The 16,952-nt window shown below is 34.4% G+C and overlaps 1 protein-coding gene across 1 annotated transcript in view; it reads left to right on the top strand.

The window, feature by feature from the left end:
• Window positions 1-15,978, top strand: part of SYCP1 (synaptonemal complex protein 1) — a gene marked incomplete at its 5' end in the record, with an annotated part of 26,768 nt that extends 10,790 nt beyond the window's left edge. The window contains 19 exons of the mRNA XM_010292444.1: window positions 252-319; window positions 1,469-1,530; window positions 2,648-2,752; window positions 3,738-3,841; window positions 4,344-4,461; window positions 4,712-4,782; window positions 5,460-5,541; window positions 6,238-6,300; window positions 6,615-6,677; window positions 7,348-7,410; window positions 8,650-8,766; window positions 9,382-9,492; window positions 10,346-10,438; window positions 11,322-11,396; window positions 13,809-13,868; window positions 14,020-14,199; window positions 15,154-15,297; window positions 15,666-15,752; window positions 15,835-15,978. Of these exons, the coding sequence (XP_010290746.1) occupies window positions 252-319; window positions 1,469-1,530; window positions 2,648-2,752; window positions 3,738-3,841; window positions 4,344-4,461; window positions 4,712-4,782; window positions 5,460-5,541; window positions 6,238-6,300; window positions 6,615-6,677; window positions 7,348-7,410; window positions 8,650-8,766; window positions 9,382-9,492; window positions 10,346-10,438; window positions 11,322-11,396; window positions 13,809-13,868; window positions 14,020-14,199; window positions 15,154-15,297; window positions 15,666-15,752; window positions 15,835-15,978 (1,810 nt within the window). The remainder of the gene's footprint in view (window positions 1-251; window positions 320-1,468; window positions 1,531-2,647; window positions 2,753-3,737; window positions 3,842-4,343; window positions 4,462-4,711; window positions 4,783-5,459; window positions 5,542-6,237; window positions 6,301-6,614; window positions 6,678-7,347; window positions 7,411-8,649; window positions 8,767-9,381; window positions 9,493-10,345; window positions 10,439-11,321; window positions 11,397-13,808; window positions 13,869-14,019; window positions 14,200-15,153; window positions 15,298-15,665; window positions 15,753-15,834) is intronic.
• Window positions 15,979-16,952: the final 974 nt, after the last annotated feature.

Below are 16,952 nucleotides of genomic sequence, written 5' to 3'. Positions count from 1 at the left end.
ACTTTCTTAATTCTATTTTTATGAAATATAGGTTTGTGTATGCATATATGTGTTTACTTTTATGTCTGCTGTTCCAAAGTTGTAAAAGTGAAATTTGATACATATTGCAGGCACATATATCACCTGCCTGTTGAAAGGCAGATGTTCTTAAAATGCTTGTGGTAACACTTTGTCTTACTGTCCTTTAAGTTTCAAGTGCAATGTTTTGTAGTATACAATTTTTTTTTTTTTTTAAATTACCATTTTCTTAGATTGGAGAAGTGTGAAGATGAGTCAAAGCTACTTACCTTGGAGCTCAGAAATAAGTCTGCTGAACTGGGTAAGATTTCTATAAAGAAAGAAAATGAGCTAGGTAGTAATAAAAACGTTTTCTGAAAATGGACTGTCCCTATTGCTTGTAAGAATTGTTTTACTTTACCCTGTACCTGTCAGGAATGCTTAAATTTATTTTTACTCATCTGGCTCCCTTTTCTTTGATAGTCATTGTAGCTGGCAATAGCCAAACAGCAGTGCTGTGCAGACCTCCAACAGTAAGATCATACATGCATGGATTCTCCTGGAAGTCATTTAGGTTTCTCCGCACTCTTCCAGTTAAGACTGATAGCACTGCAGACCTGTGTGAGAGGTAGTATCAGACTGCTGAACACTAGATTCCAGGGATGCCTTACACAGCTTGTAGCAGAGACAAAACACTTGCATTATTGCAGACCGCTTTCCCCATGTTAGACGCAGAATCACGCTGACAGTGGTTAGCTTTAAATATTGCTTTGATATCCTGTGACTTCTAGATATGCAGTTCTTAGCTCCCAGAGTCTATCTTTAGCGCTGTTTTCCCAGTGTGCAGCATATGTCTCTAGCCTGGATGTAACAGATGAGAAATACGTTTTGATGTCCTTGTATGTATTGAGGGCATCTGAAGATAAGTGTTCAGAAGTTAACTGCTGATACTTGTCTAGAACAAGGTAAGATGTGACCCGTGAGAATTCCAGAGCAAAAATGAATTTGGTATCCAGTACTTGCAAAAAATACCAGTAATGTGAATGTGCACATGGATAACATTTTGAAGTTGCTAATAAGTGGTTTTCTTTTTCAGCATACCCATGTGGGTATCTTCAGCAGTCCAGATTTTTTTCTGGAAAAATGCAGAGGCATCAATACCTGGAGATTACTCCTTTCTAAACATTCTTACAGCCTATGATTTATTTGAAGCCATGACTGTGGAAAACATAATAGACCCTGAATTTTATTTAAGACGAATGATTAGTTTCTCTCCAAACATATATTTGCTAATGTGTCTCTGAATAATTTTTTCAACTCTACATTTAGATTAAGTTACAATTTCTGAACTTAATCCAACAAGTTTTGAAAATTAGGTACTGCAGAGGGATAAATGCTTTATGCTGCCTGCTAAATATGTAAATACATAAATTATTTCTGTTCAATTAATTTTACATTACATGTGCTGTAGAAGAGATGACTAAACTAAAATGTGACAAAGAAATGCAACTTGAAGAACTCTCAGAAACACTGGTAAATATTCATTTTACTAGTCTCATGGCACTTACTTTTCATATGCAGTCTCTCTTGCTTTTAAGTATCTTAAATACCATATATAAGCACTGTCTAATCTGCCTTAATGTTGCTACTAAACTTTCTTACCTGTCTTTTAGACAATTTCAGTGTTTTCTTTTGAAAGACTTGATTCTTTCCACTGTTTTTCTTGTTTTGGTTTTCCTTGTCAACATTTCTGGTCATTTCCTTCTTCATTCACGCCTATTCAAATGCCACTCCCTCTGGACATAAAGATTTCACATTTTTAATTATGCCTCTCTGTCATCATTCTGAACCTTTCTGAAAAATACTTTTTTTCTTTGGTGATGAACACTAGCTCAAACCTTGTGAGCACCATGCAGATGACATTTAAGGCTGAGGAATCAACTAATTTTCGATAGTAAAGATAATTCTTCAAGTGGCTAGCTTTCTTAATAATAATCTTCTAAAAGTTAAGCATTGTAAAGGCTTACCTCATTTTGATGTTTAAAGGATAACTGAGCTTCTGACACCACCCAGAGAAGGCAGTGGAATTTCTGAAAAGGTTGTGTGACAAAATGAGGAAACTAATAAGCAATTTCATAGGTTTCATAGGTTTATTACTTCATAAATCTGCTGTGATTCTTTTGCTCTTTGTGAGGTGTTAGTTATGGTGAGGTGTCCTCCATACTGCAGTGTTTAGTAGCTACAAAGCGTTGTGTACTGTGTTGATGCATGTCCCTTTTCAGAGAAAACATTTAAGAGCCTGCAGAAAGGTTTTTTGGGTTATAACACCCTGTTCCATGTATTCCTATTATACGGGGTGTTCTTTTCTTACTTACAGGGAAGTTTCCTGAGGTAATTAGCTCTAGTCTCTATGAACACTACTGAACTGTGATACAGGCCCATTTTCTGTTACAGAAGTCTAAGCTATATGAAGTACACTTTAATACAGGATTATTTTAGTTATGATCTTGTATTTACAAGTCTAACAAGAAACTGCATCAGCTAAAGTAAGAGAGTGTGAAACCAGGTTTGCATTTTACCACGTGTGTTTGTTGCCTGTATACTGTGCATTGAATTTTCTAAACTGAGTTTCATTAATGTTCTTAAACAGGGAGAAGTTGAGGGACTTCTAATGAAGAAGAAAGATCTTGAGGCTACTTTAGAAAATTTGCAGGAGAGAGAAAAAGAGACAAAAAATGTTCTCCAAATCAGAGAGGTCTGGATAAAGGGTGGTAGTAGCATGTTTTTATAAATAGTGAAGTTACACATTATCACATGTATATAAGAACATAAGAAATATCACATAGACTAGTGCTCCACGCAGTGCACTGCTCTGCTTGTGACAATGACAGCAGAAGATACTATGTGGTAGAGGAGCCTGACTATTATCTATGGTCCATTCCCCTTACATTCCTACAGTAGTTATATTAAGGATGTTTGAGGACACATCCCTGTCAGTTGCCTTTGCTATCAGTTTATGGACTTGTTAGTGTTTGCTTGTCTCATCTGTTTTTTGACCTCCTCAAACTATTTGTCTCCATAGCCTTTTGTGATAAGAAATCTCAGAAGTTCATTATGTGCTGTGCTTAAAAACTAATCTGTCTCTTTCCTGCTCCTTCTCCTCGTCTTTCCCCCTGCTCTCCATGACAACTGCCTGCCAGTGTCTGTGGTATCAGTGTATCATCAATTATTTGGAGGAAACAGTATTCAAAGTATTTATATATTATTAACTACATTACATTACAAGGCTTGCCTTGTAATGGCAGGAAATTTCTGTGGGAAGAGTTTTGCTTTTGGATGCATCCAAAATGTGTGCTTATTCTATCACATAGTACTGGAATTCTGTGATTCTTTTTAAATTATTATTTGTTTTATTTAGGTGAATGCAAAAGCTTATGGTGTCTGAAGCAGAAGTCTTTATTTTAAATAATGTCCATGGAAAGCTAATTTTGTCAGTAATTTTGCAGACTAGTTAGTTAGACTTACAATAGGGGACACATTTAGCATTTGTATCAGAGTTCAATATCTCACACTACTTCCACATCACACCAGAAAGGTGTAAAGGTACAGTCTGGTTAATTTTTGTCATGTATGTAGTTTTGTTTCATCTTAAAGCTTTGTGTTGTCAGGTCATTTCTGATAGGTTTCATGACTTGTAGTTTAGATATGTTTACTCAAAATGCTTTCTTTTTCTTCTGCAGAAAGAAATCCATGATTTGAAAGTACAGCTGACTAGTATAGCCGAAAAGGAACAAAATTATTTAAAACAGCTTATGACACTGAATACAGACCTTGAACAAGAGGCGTATGATAAATTTTGAAAATACAGTATTAGTTTAATTTTTCTTCTTGGTGTTACATAGAAGTTACTTTAATATAGAATGAAATGATCTATGATTGTTTTCTAATGAAAATTTTGAACCTATGCACACAGTATGACGTCTATCATATATTTATAAATGGCATTTTCTGTATTTATATGTAGGTAGTTGTGCCGTATTGCTGTGACTTAGTTGGGTTAACATGAAAGAAAGTTTCTGAATTCATTGCTGACCCTGCTTTGAGCTGGATATTAAACTACATCATCTTCAACAACCGTTATATAAATATAAAAGTTGACTCTCATTTTCTTTCCTTCTTCTGTTGCCTTTTTGCATCACTGTAACTTTGCTGCAAAGCTTAAATTTGTAGATAGAGGCCTGGACTTCTGTCAGCATGAAGTAACATTTTGTAACAGATAAATTTAACTTAAAAGGAAATTTCAAAATACATATTTTTGTTTCTCTTGACCATTTGTTTTAAATTAGGATAAAGAATGAACAACTAACAGTGTATATCAATAAGCTTTTATTAGAAAAAGAACAAATAGCACAAGAGAAAAGTGGTATGGCTACAGAACTCAAGAAACTGCAAGAAAGTCATGAGGCAAGTTGTAAACTTTCATCTGTTTTTAAAGGACAGCATTCAATTTGAAATACAAATCATATGGTAAACTGCAACATGACATGGTTCTGTAGAGTATTTGAACTACTTGTGTTTAAAATATGAAGGAAGTGCAGTTACCCTTGTGAATAAGGCAGGTCAAGATATTGCTTAAGATGTCTTTGAATTTTTTAAGATGTCACTTTTTGAATTTTAGTAATTTTATTTATTTATTTTATGGGTCTTTATTTAGGATATTAGAAAAAAAGAAGAAAATACAAAGCAGTTAGCTGAAAACCTGGGAGAAGCAAATGACCAGCTAAGGCAAGTAAAAACAAATATTAATGTACACTATTAATAAAGGAAGTAGACTCGATTCCTTCAGCGTTAGTCTAAATGTCATGTTCATATGCTGCTTTCTGTGATTTTTAGATTAATCATTTTTTTAGGTCATATAGCTAAACAGAAACTATTCAGTATTGATGTTGGCCATGTAGAAGTTTCTATAAAGTTGTGATACCTATTGCTACAGGCACAATTTTTGCCATAGCTTTTTATTGCATATAGAGAGCTATCCTCTACTGCATTAACACCGTAGGTGTGAAGGAAATGAAAATAGAAGTTAAAGGTTATGGATTAAATGTGAAAAGGTGAAACTGGTTAAATGTTATGCTCTGAAGCAGTGTCTGTACCACCAACACAATAGACAGCCAGCCTTCCATGTTTTCATAGATGCATTATGATATTACAGATTAGAATTATATTTTACGCAGGTAAGGGGAACATCTTTGCATACTTAGAAAAAGTATGTACAGGTCAGACATTAATTTACCGGTCAATTTGCAACATTTTACAAACATTTTCATTGAACAGCGTATGAAGTTCTCATCAATATTAGCACCTCTTTTTAGAAAATAAAGTATCAGTGTATGTAGCAGTAGTGAAAAGAAGTTAAAGTTATCAAGTAAATATTTTCTAATGCTTGTTAATTTGGCATTTAGAAATGAACTGGAGTCTTTGAAGCAGAAGATGACAGAGAAAGGTGAAGAGATTAAAAGTAAACTGGATGAAAGAGAAGAAAATGTATGCCATATCACGTACTTTATCATGAAAGTATATAACATAACCTGTAGGACAAAATCTAAAATCTAAAAACTTTTTTCTTCTTTTTTTTTTTCTGCCAAGCTCTACCTAGGGATGTAATTTCTTACAGAGGCTTACTTCTTTCAGTGCTGCTACCAGTTGAGTCAACATATGTACACATATGCTGAGCCCTTTTATTTTAAAAGACAAGGACCTTCACTGGCATGTTTACTTTTTACATGGAGGCTTAGAAGTCCACACTTGTTAGATTTTGGGCAAACGGAGAATCCCCCCTGCTCCCCCCTTCTTTCTTTTTCTTTTTAATTTTTTTAATTTCCATATACCCACTCAGTGATGGATGGGGTATGGATAAGCTTTCAGTATGTAATAGGAGTTTTAGTTTAAGTATGTTCAAATATTTTTTTTACTTTCCTACTTTCCTTTCAAGGCACACCTGCTTTTTAACATAATTGGATGCTAACATCAATGGATTTCAAAATTTTATTCTAAAAGTCAAAGAAGATATTCAAGGCTTGGGATGATAGCTTAGTTATTTTTTTTCATGAAATGGGGAATAAGCTTATTTCTCATTTTTGAGGGAACTGCTTTGAAATTCTGCCATTACGCCTTTTTCTTCTTTAGGAGGGTACAAAAATTCTGATAATATTATGACTATATTTACAATTATAATTCCAGGCTAAGAGTATTGAAAATGAAATTTTGAGAAAGGAAAAGCAATTGAAGATTCTAGAAAATAAGGTATGAAAATTATTTTTTTCATGGGCTGTAGAGAACTTCATACAAGATTTTTTTTAATTGCTAAGTTCCTCCCCCTCCCTCCCTTCCTAAACTCTGCAGCCACTGAGGACCTGGTTCACTGCTATTAATGTTGATGATATTGGGCTAGCAAAATTCTTGCAGTACTTTGTGTTAAAACTCCAATCATTGTAATGCGTTTATGTGTTTTTCAGTCCCATTGGAATTAGACTTGTGCAAAGGTATGTTTAAGTAATCTCTAACACAATGAGTAATTTTTTAGGAGTTTATTAATTCATGTTTTAAATCTCTTTTAGTTGAATAATTTAAAGAAACAGGTGGAAAATAAAACCAAATGCATTGAAGAGTTGCAACAGGAGGTATTGTACAGTTTTCAGAAGTTACAAATACATAAAACATGGTATTGTGTGGTAACTGTTACTTTTCAACAGTTTTTCATCTGATGTAATCTCTTTAGATATACCTGTGTAATTTATAACATTTCCTTTCTTATCTGAACTCTGAGCAAATTAAGGAGTGACCTTTGGAATTTCTTTACTTTTGAAATATGGAATTGCAGAAATAATATCTTTAATAAACTTTTACTGTTTTCATTTGGTACGTGGTATCATTGATATACTTGAAATAATGACCTGTCTCAGTTACCAATAGTAGAAAAGAATTATGCATTAGGACAAATTGTTAATAACTGTACTGTAAAAATACATAACTTGTATTTTATGTCACAATATCTGCACATTTTCTGTCAGCAGCATCTTAATTTTTCTTCCCATTCTGCACCCTCTTTCATTATTCTCTGTTGTCACTAATGAGGAGTCTTTCATAAAGTCATGAAGTAACAGTATTATTAAAGTAAGTAGTTGAGCACTCTGGAGAATTGATCTGGAACTTGAACTGCACAACAAAAGAGAGTTATTTGCTTGCTAAAAGCTGGAATTCTGAAGATTCTGACCTACTTGATGCATTAAATCATTATATAATTCTATTAACTTATTAAAGTATAGTGTGTGTTTTACTTTATTTTAACAGAATAAGGTACTGAAAAAGAAAATTACTGCAGAAAGCAAGAAAACAAGTATTTATGAAGGGAAGGTAGGTTTAAATAACTTCATGTACAAGATGAGGGTAAAGCTCAAAGACTGAATGTTTGGAGTCCCAGTGTAACTAATGATAATACATATTAAGCATGTTCTTAATTGTTTTATGGATCTGGGATACAGATTTTACAGGAATGAGCCCAAAATTTTTGGAAGACACTTCCGTTGTTAATCATTGGACACTGACTGGGCTATCAGATATTTGTAAGAGATGGACATCACATCTCAAGGAATTATGTTGCTAATCAGTCCCTTTCTTTTTTGGCTGATAGTGTACTCAACATTACTAATGCCACCCCATTGAAATAGAAAAGCAATTAAAAGAAATACATGTATTATTCTCCTTAGGCAGGTCTTTTACTGTGTTCTGCAATGGCAAGTCCCTGATTAGAATATTGTGTCTATTTCTGGGTACCACACTTCAAGAAAGATGTAGCCTGTTTTGAGGGTATTCTTATGAGAAACTTAAAAGGAAAAATTATAATAAAAATGCACACTTGGGAGGAAAACATACCCTAAAACAGTTAAAATCTTAAATAGATTTACAAGGGAGAGAAAATCTCCATCTGTACATTTTTTTCCAAAGAATTCACAGCATTTAGAGTGACTGCTTAGGAACAGACTCTTCCTATTTGTTTCATACCAAATTCTCATTAATATTAGCAGGAATAAAAGGAATTAATTCATAAGTAAAGGAATTAATCTTTTTTAGAACTAAATTAAATTCTGAAACTATTTCTAGATAAACTGTTTCTTCACTTCTTAACTGAAAAAAAAAATTATAAACATAACACAGTCATACTGCTAAGTCTTAGGAGACTATCAGTTATGCTTCACTTTCTTGCTTTGCATTCCATGCCAGCAATACTGAAGTCTTTTGTATAAAAAGGAGAATAGTGTCAGACTGATAATGGATGGTTCTCTTATATTGTAATGATTCTTTGTGATTGACTAGCCTCTAGCTTTAGGACTGTTTATTGACTGGGGTGCACAAAACTACTAAGGGCTGTCTTTTTATTGTCATGTTCCCATTGTTTCTACGAGTATTTTCTAACTCACTTCAGACCAAAGTTCAACTCTTTATGAAAAAACCTGAACATTAAATAGGGAATAGTTAATTCATATACCTGAAAAGTAATAGAGTGATCTGCTCAAAAATAAGAGGTGAAAAAAAAAAATCATTGGCATATTTATTCCTGAACAAATAATAGCAATAATTCTGCATTCTCAAAAGGTGAATAAATTACAATTAGAGATGGAAAATATGAACAAGAAACATAAGGAAACAGTTGACATCTATCAAAAAGACATTGAAACACAAAAAGTAAATGAAAACAAACTTCTTGAAGAGGTGAGTGTTTTTAATTTTTACTACAACTTTTAAATTTATTTTTGATGTATGATGGTTTTATGAAGCTATTACCAGCCAGATTACTTGCTCTTACATAGCAGGCTTATCAACATAAATGTTTATGCATGTGAGCAAAGCTTTAGTACATGAGATCTTTAAGTTGAAGTATTTGTATATGTCTTTAAAAATAAGAACCCAGTTAAAAATTAGTTTTTTCAAGATACTGTTCACAGAAATTCTATTCTTGGTATAAATACAGCATAAGCAAATTACATTATAACTTTTCCCATGTTAGTATTTTCCTGCCCACACTTTTTTGATGGTAATATCAAAAAATGTTAGGTCAGAGTGCTTGCAATGGCCTTGTGGTTCAAAATGACACTTGTCTGTCATGGAAGAATGGATGTAGTTTTAATCTACGTTTATTTGCCCATTTTAACAATAAGTATAAAAGATCTAGGATTTGAAAAGCATATTAAAGCAAATGAAGACTACACTAAATGAGACTACATATGCATTGTACCCACAGGGGTAAGAAGAAAGGAAACTAAGATTTAAAAAAAAAAAAAATTGTTGTTAATTGTTCATGAATTAAATGAAACTTGTTACTAACAGGTAGAAAAGATGAGATTGCTTGCTGATGAAGCAACAGTAACACAGAGAGAAACTGATATCCGATGTCAACACAGGATAACTGAAATGGTGGCACTTATGGAAAAACACAAGGTAAGACATTTTATGGACTTCTGTGATTTGTAATGTGATACTATGCTAAGTAAAGACCTTTCAAAACCAGAATATTATGAATTAGAAAGTGAAACGTGATAATAAAGATCTGAGTCTAGGAAAATGAACACATACTTGAATTTTCATCATCTAAAAATAAATTAATCTTCAGATTTTGCAAACATGCCTACTGGCAGGTAAATTCAATTTATCTAAATTTCTAGGAATCATAACATGATGTGAACTAGTAGCATCTTGGAATACCTAGTAATGCTTTAAGACACAGTGCTGATGTTGGCCTTTTGAAATTGTCCTGTAGACTGCATTTATTCAATGTGTTATATTTGGACACTGAATAAAGGAGTTTGTGCTTTGCAGGATTTTTTTTTATATTCAGACTTCCTTTGATGCCATCCTAATGCAGTGTTCTCCAGTATCCTTTTGGGCCTCTTTTTATGAGGCCCAAATTAGATTGGGCAAAGATTACCAAAGAGGTTACTGAGTGACCTTCAGCAGTTTAACTTAACATATTTCAATTTACATTCCTTATTACTCTGTTTTGCAGTATATTTAGCAGATGCCATTAATAAAAGTAATATGGCTAGCTTTTACATGTTGGATCGTGTACCACTGCCTGGAGATAAAGCATTCTCTGTCAGCCCACAAAATAATACTGCTTCTGCATTTTCTGTTTTACAATTTCTGTTGAAGCATCAATGTTTGTTCACAGTGCATTCTGAATCTTCAGAAGAGCCTTATTTGAAAAAATGAGTAGTGTTTTAACACTAGGTAGATCTGTAATTGTAACATTTAGTCAAATGTTTTGAGTTTGTTGAGTTTTTTTTTTTAACAGCACGAATATGATAAAATGCTTGAAGAAAAAGATACAGAGTTAAAACTTCATAAAATTAAGGAGCAAGAGCAGTTATCATCAAAAAGGTCATTGGTAAGGCATACTCTTCAGCACTAAATAATTAAATGGAGGAGCTGCTGTCCTTAAAGTGTAATATAATTATAAATATCATATTAGACTTCTTCCTGTTTAATACTTGCGGGGATTAAGCGTTTGCTTTAGTGTGACTGAACAGTAAAGATCAACCCACTAATTTTTGTATACTGTTATTTTCTTAAAAGATTTTGCTGTGTGCATTAAACCCAGATGTTTCTAAAATAAATTGAAGTAGCTGTGCTTTTCTGTCTACTTTTTCTGATAGTGTCTCATGTTCTAACCTCACTGTCCGAATAAGAATCTTTTATATTAAATAGTTGAATTCAACTCCCCACCTCCCACACCCCCCATTGTCACAAGTGTTTTAGTTATTTCCTTGAACAGTTCTGCTCAAGTACCTGTTTCTTAGTAGTAATTCAGCTCTGTTTAAAACAAACTTCAAGTCTAGAGTTGCATCTTGATTTGGTTTTGGTTGGTAGTTTGTTGTTCTGGGAAGCCTAGCTTTGAGAAATGTTTTGAGAGCCAACATCCCCTCAAGACTTTCACAGGAGTGTAGTTCTACAGCATCTACTTAAAATGCAGTATTTTTCTGATATTTCTCTTCACAGAATATTTCCTCACAGAGCTTTTTTTCAGTTAGATTTTTTTTAATAGAAGGAGGTGTGACTCAAGTCTGTGTTTTGTTTGTTTGTTTTTAATTTGACAACTGCTGCTTTGATCATCTGGTATGCTAACTTTATGGATGAGTCAGCTTTATTGAACCAATGGAATTTTATTTTGTTTATAATGAATATCCCTATTAATTGTTGTTTCATTTGGACTGTTTTCTTTTTTCCAGCTTAAGCATAGTTAACCCTATCCTTTATCTAATTGTTTTTAGGAAAGTGAGCTGTCATGTTTGAAAAGTGAACTGTCATCCCTTAAGGAAGAACTTAAAGCAGAAGTTGAAAAGAAGGTTTGTTGTCTTTTTTTTTTTTTAATTATTATTAAATGTAGTAGGTCTTGGTCTCACTTGCTGACTGATTTCAAGAGCTTGCTGCCCTCTGGGGTGATTATGTCTCATTTCTGGTGGTAGTGAATGTTTTGCATTACTCCTTAATTGGCAAATATGAGGGAAGCAGGAAGAAACTGAAACCCTATGAAGAACTGTCCAAGCTTGCAGGCATTATGTCAGGAAAGCCAAAACCAATCTGGAGGTAAAACTGACAAGAGGAGTGAAGGGCAACAAGAAAGGCTTCTACGGGACCTGCTGCCAAATGTTTCAGGAGTTCTGATGACAAAGGACAAGGACAAGGCTGTGGTACTCAATGGGATCTGGAAAGTCTGGAGAAAGATGTACTTAGCCTTAGTGGAGGAGGATCAGGTTGGGGAATCCTTAAACAACGTGGACATACTTAGTCCACGAGACCTGGTGGCATACACCCGTAAGGGCTGAGGAAGGTGGCCAGTATCATTGCAAAGCCACTCTCCATTGTCTTTGAAAGGTCAGGGTGACGGGCAGAGGTTCCTGAAGACTTGAAGAAAGCAAGTGTCACTCCTACCTTCAAGAAGGGCAAGAAGGAGGATCTGGTGCAATGTTGGCTAGTCGGCCTCACCTCAATCCCTGGAAAGGTGATGGAACAAAAAATCCTGGAAACCATTTCCAAACATATGAAGCACAAGAAGGTGACTGGAAGTAGTCTGCATAGATTTATATGAAGGCGCAATTATGCTTAACCAACCTGATTGCCTTCTATTATGAGATAGCTGACTTGGCAGATGAGGGGTGAACACTGGATGCTGTTTATCTCAGCCTTAGTAGGGCCTCAACACTGTCTCTCGTAACATTTGTATACACAAACTGATAAAGTGTGGGCACCTGGCCCATTTGTGTCCCAGAGTGGACAGTAAAGTAGATCGAAAACTGGCTAAACTGCTGGGCTTAAGGGACTGCAGCTAGTGTGGCACGAAGTCCCAACCGGAGGCTAGTCACTAGTGATGTATGCCTGGGGCTGATTCTGGGTCCGGTACTGTCTAACATCTTCATTAATGACATGGGTGACAGGGCAGAGTGCAGCCTTAGCAAGTTTGCAGATGATACAGAATTGGGAGAAATGGTTGATACAGCAGGTGGTTATGCTGTCTTTCAGAGGGATCTAGACAGGCTGGAGATGTGGATGAACAGGAATCCCATCAAGTTTAACAAAGGGAAATGCAAAGCCCTTCACTGGGAAAGCAGTAACTTTTAGAACCTGTACAGGTTAGGTGCTGACAGGCTTGAAAGCAGCTTAGCAGGAAAAGCCCTGGGGTTCTGGTGAACAGCAAGTCACGAGCCAGAAATGTGCTCAGCATCTTAGGCTGCATTAGAAAGAGTCATGCCTGAGTGTTGCCAGGAGGTCGAGGGAGCTGATCCTTTTTATATACTCAGCACTGGTGAGACAACACTTAAGAGTACTATTTCCAGTTCTGGGCTGCCCAGTACAAGACAGACAGGGGCTTACTGGAGCAAGTGCAGCAAAAGGCCATGAAGATCATCAAGGGATTGGAGCGGCTGACAGAAAAGAGGGACTAAGAGCGCTGGGATAGTATACTCTCAAGAAGACAAAGCTCAGGGGCATATTGTCAGTGTGTATAAATACCTTATAGGAGGGAGTAAAGAAGACAGAGTGACGCTTTCTCAGTGGTTTCCAATGAAAGGACAAGAGGCAATGGGAACAAAATTAAGTACAAGAAATAACCACTTAAACAGAAGAAAAAACTCCATTACTGTAAGGGTGACAAAACACAGGAACAGGTTGCCCAAAGAGGTTGTGGAGTCTCCATGCTTGGAGACATTCAAAACCCTGTTGGACACAGTCCTGAGGAACCTACTCTAGTTCACTCTGCTGTGGACAGGGGTGTTAGACTAGATGATCTCCAGAGGTCCATTCGAACCTTCACAATTCTGTGATTTTTTTGTAATTGCTATGTAGTATTCTTCAACTGGCAAAAGAAATGCAAAACAGAATTAAAAAGACAGTGAAGGAACACTTACTTTAATAAACAAGAATGGTTCCATTTTCTTGCATGAAATAATAACAAGAAAATAAGAGCTCTTTCTTTTTTTAAATATAGCTGTGATACAAATTTATATCATATTTTCTCATTAAAAAGGGATGGTATGTAGGTTCCTTAGCAGAGATGGGAGAAGTTGTATAATAAATTAAAGTCTGAATAGAAAAGTAATGTCTCTCGAATGCTGCAGTTTGACTAAATCTGGGTCATATATTTGTGTGAACTTTGTAACAGAGTGTGATTTGCAGACTATGTTCTGTAATTAGACCAAGAAGATTTTCAACAACTAAATTAAAATATTTACTTCCTGCCACATAACTCCTTTTCTTCTTAGGAGAATCTTGCAAAAGAGACCCCCCAAAATATCGTTCCTGAAAATGAAAAGAAACACAAGGTAGCTTTAACCTTATCATTAATTTTAGAATTTGGTAATATTTATATGTATGCAATCTAACTGAAGTTCCATGATAAATTAATCTGTGGATAAATCCACTTGACAAAAGACATTGAAATGCTTTTAATTTAAACTTTTTTTTTAATTTTAGAAAGTACAAACTCATTTTTCTGAGACTCCTAAACCTCATTTAGATCTGGACTGTGCATCTATTCATGTAAAAAATAAAAAGTCTCCAAATGGTATTCCTATAAAAGTCAACATGGTAGAAAAGAAAAAAATGCCTCCTTCAGCATCTGCAAAAAGTCCCTTGGTTAGTCCATCATTAAAGGTTTGTAACTCATAATAGTGAATTGTTCTTGTTTTATTTTTCTGACTGTATTTCCTTCTTCTCTGTAGATGCTTATTTATTTTTTGTTGTGATAAGCAGAGATTTAAAAGGTAAAAAAACCAAAAAAACCCCCAGCTTATTCCACAGAAATATTAGAAAGCAGTTTGTGTAAGGGCTCTCACTATGTGTTATTTTTCTTGCTCAGTTACTTAATTTGTCTGCTATCATTGATCAGTAACAATTCCTGTCCTAGAGGGACTGTGAATTTAATAATGTCTCTAGAATCCTTTTACTTAATCTTAATGGAACAGAAAAAAGCTTGTGTAGCTGTAAAAATTATCAAAGTCTTCCTGACTGCTTTGTCAGCTGCAAACCCTTATGCTTCTACCCTGTCAGAAACTCGGGTGTGGTGTTTATATCTTAACAATAGAAACAACTACCATTTTTATGTTATCCTTTCTAGAAAGGATTGCATTGTTTCATTGCAATGTTTCTGAGACGTTTCACTAGTTCTAGAGAAAGAACTATTTAAGTAAAACCAAACTTCTTCTTGATAGTACTATCAACATCTTTCTGAAAGCTTTTTCCTGCAGTATTGTTTGTGTTTGCTTAAATGCTGGTTGTAGTCTGCATGCAGTGACTACACTTCAGAATAACCTGAATTTCTGCAGATAAGCATGAGGAAGTTAGATACAGTGTGCCATCAAACTCAGTTCTTCCACAGCTTCCTATTCATTCTCCTTGTCTGGCAACAAAAAAAGAGGAATTTTATTTTCCTTTTTTTTTTTTTTTTTTGGGTCTTTGCTTCACGTTTTGGATGGAAAGGTCATTGTTCCACAGCATCTTTCTAGGGTCTTCCTGGATACTCAGTCTGTAAACTGGGTTGATTTTGGTTTTAGATTCTATAATTAGCACTGAAGATGTAATTTTAAATGCCATCTTTTTCTTTCCCAGACATATATTATAAAGACTCCTCCAATACATAAACTGCAAAGTGAAAGCACAAACCTGCATTCAGAACAGTGTATGAGGAAAAAGCAAAAAGTGCTTCTACAGCTGGATGCTCAGTCAGATAGCTCTGAACACAGTGACCTCCTGGTAAAAATCAGATAACAAATAGCATACTTAACGTTTTTTTATATGCACACTGCTATAGCTAAGAATGTATATAAAGCATGTGGGGTTCTGTATCCAAGACAATATTTATATGAATATTTTTGTTTCATTTGTTCTCTCTGGAGTTGTATTTATATGTACATAACATATAGTAACTATATGACAGAGTACCTGTATACAAACATAGATACTAACTTTTATAATGATTTTTCACATTGTGCTTATTGAACTGTTGAGGCTTCATAGCAACATCTTAACTTTTTTTTTTCATACTCTAATATTCCTAGGGGGAAAGAAAATATATTTTTTAATATAGTGTGATTAAGTAACTTTTTTATTTTCAATTTAAGAGCATAGTCTCAGAGGAAGAAATGTTTAAAAAATTGTACAAAGATTATCCTCAAGCTTCACAATTATACGCCATGACACCAAAAAAGGTACCTTAGCTTTTCTTCAGACCAAAACAAACAGTTAATCAAATTGGTTATAGAAATTAATAGATGGCTTTATTTTTCTTAGAAACCAGCTACATCAAATGTGAAAACTCCAGGCTCTGTACTGAAACTTACAACCATGAGAAAAATGCGAGAGGCTGGATGGACTGCAGTTTCTAAAATGGACAGGAAAAGAAAAATTAAAGAAGCTGAAAAGCTCTTTACTTAAAATTAAAAAATGCCTAGTGCCCTAGCATTATTTGATTAGTACAACCACAGAGTATTATTCTTTCAGAGTTAGTACATTGTTGCATTTTTCTGTCATACTCAGTACGTTTAATACTACATTCATTTCCTTTATACCCATAGACTTTACAGATACATAACTACATCAGCCTGCAGAGCGTTTCCTACGTTTCATTCCCTATGCTATAAAAAGTCAGGAGACAAATTAACCCATTTTTAAATTTAGAAATAAGTATAACTACATAGAAAGCTGTTTCGAAAAGCAAAAAGTCTGGCATTAGAGATACTGGTTTTAAAGAAATTCAGTTTTGTTCTTTTGAATTCATGTTCTTTTTCTTAAGACATAATTCACAAGAGGATATTATTTAGTGCAAAAAATACTGAAGCTGGTAAAATGCCTGAAGTCATCTTGCTTTTTTGTACATTTTAAATGTTGTCAGAGCTGTCTTTTTAGACTGTTCTTTTTCAGTAGCTACTATTTCAGTATGTTAAAACAGTTTTGAAACTTTTAAAATTTAATTTTCAATAGAATTACTTCAGTTTAAAAAGATTTCACCTTCATAAGAAAAAATATGCACACGTTTTAAGATTGTAAAAACAATGTTAAGATGTCATTAAATTGTTTATCTGAAATGAAAAGTGTAGGACCAAATGTTGTTGCTTTATCTATTGGAACACAGATATAAATCACCAGGCAGCCTTTGTAAGGACTAACAGCTTCTGCCACATAAGCGTAAGAATAATTTAGAATTACATGTATTTCTGTGTTAATCCTTGCTTCATCTTAGTTTCACAACAACAACAAAAACCTGCTTCAGAGCCTAGGGATAACAAGAAAATTACAGGTACATCTTAAAATATCATGAAAAATCAAAATCCTGGATTCATCTGAAGTGGGTATCCAAACATGTAGTTCATTCTTTATGTGTAGCAGTTTTATGTGTAGGCTAGTACATT

Source organism: Phaethon lepturus, unplaced genomic scaffold (assembly GCF_000687285.1).
Source record: "Phaethon lepturus isolate BGI_N335 unplaced genomic scaffold, ASM68728v1 scaffold44948, whole genome shotgun sequence".
Classification (NCBI taxonomy): domain Eukaryota; kingdom Metazoa; phylum Chordata; class Aves; order Phaethontiformes; family Phaethontidae; genus Phaethon; species Phaethon lepturus.
Note: the sequence above shows the minus strand (reverse complement) of the source record. Positions and strands in the feature narration are given on the sequence as shown.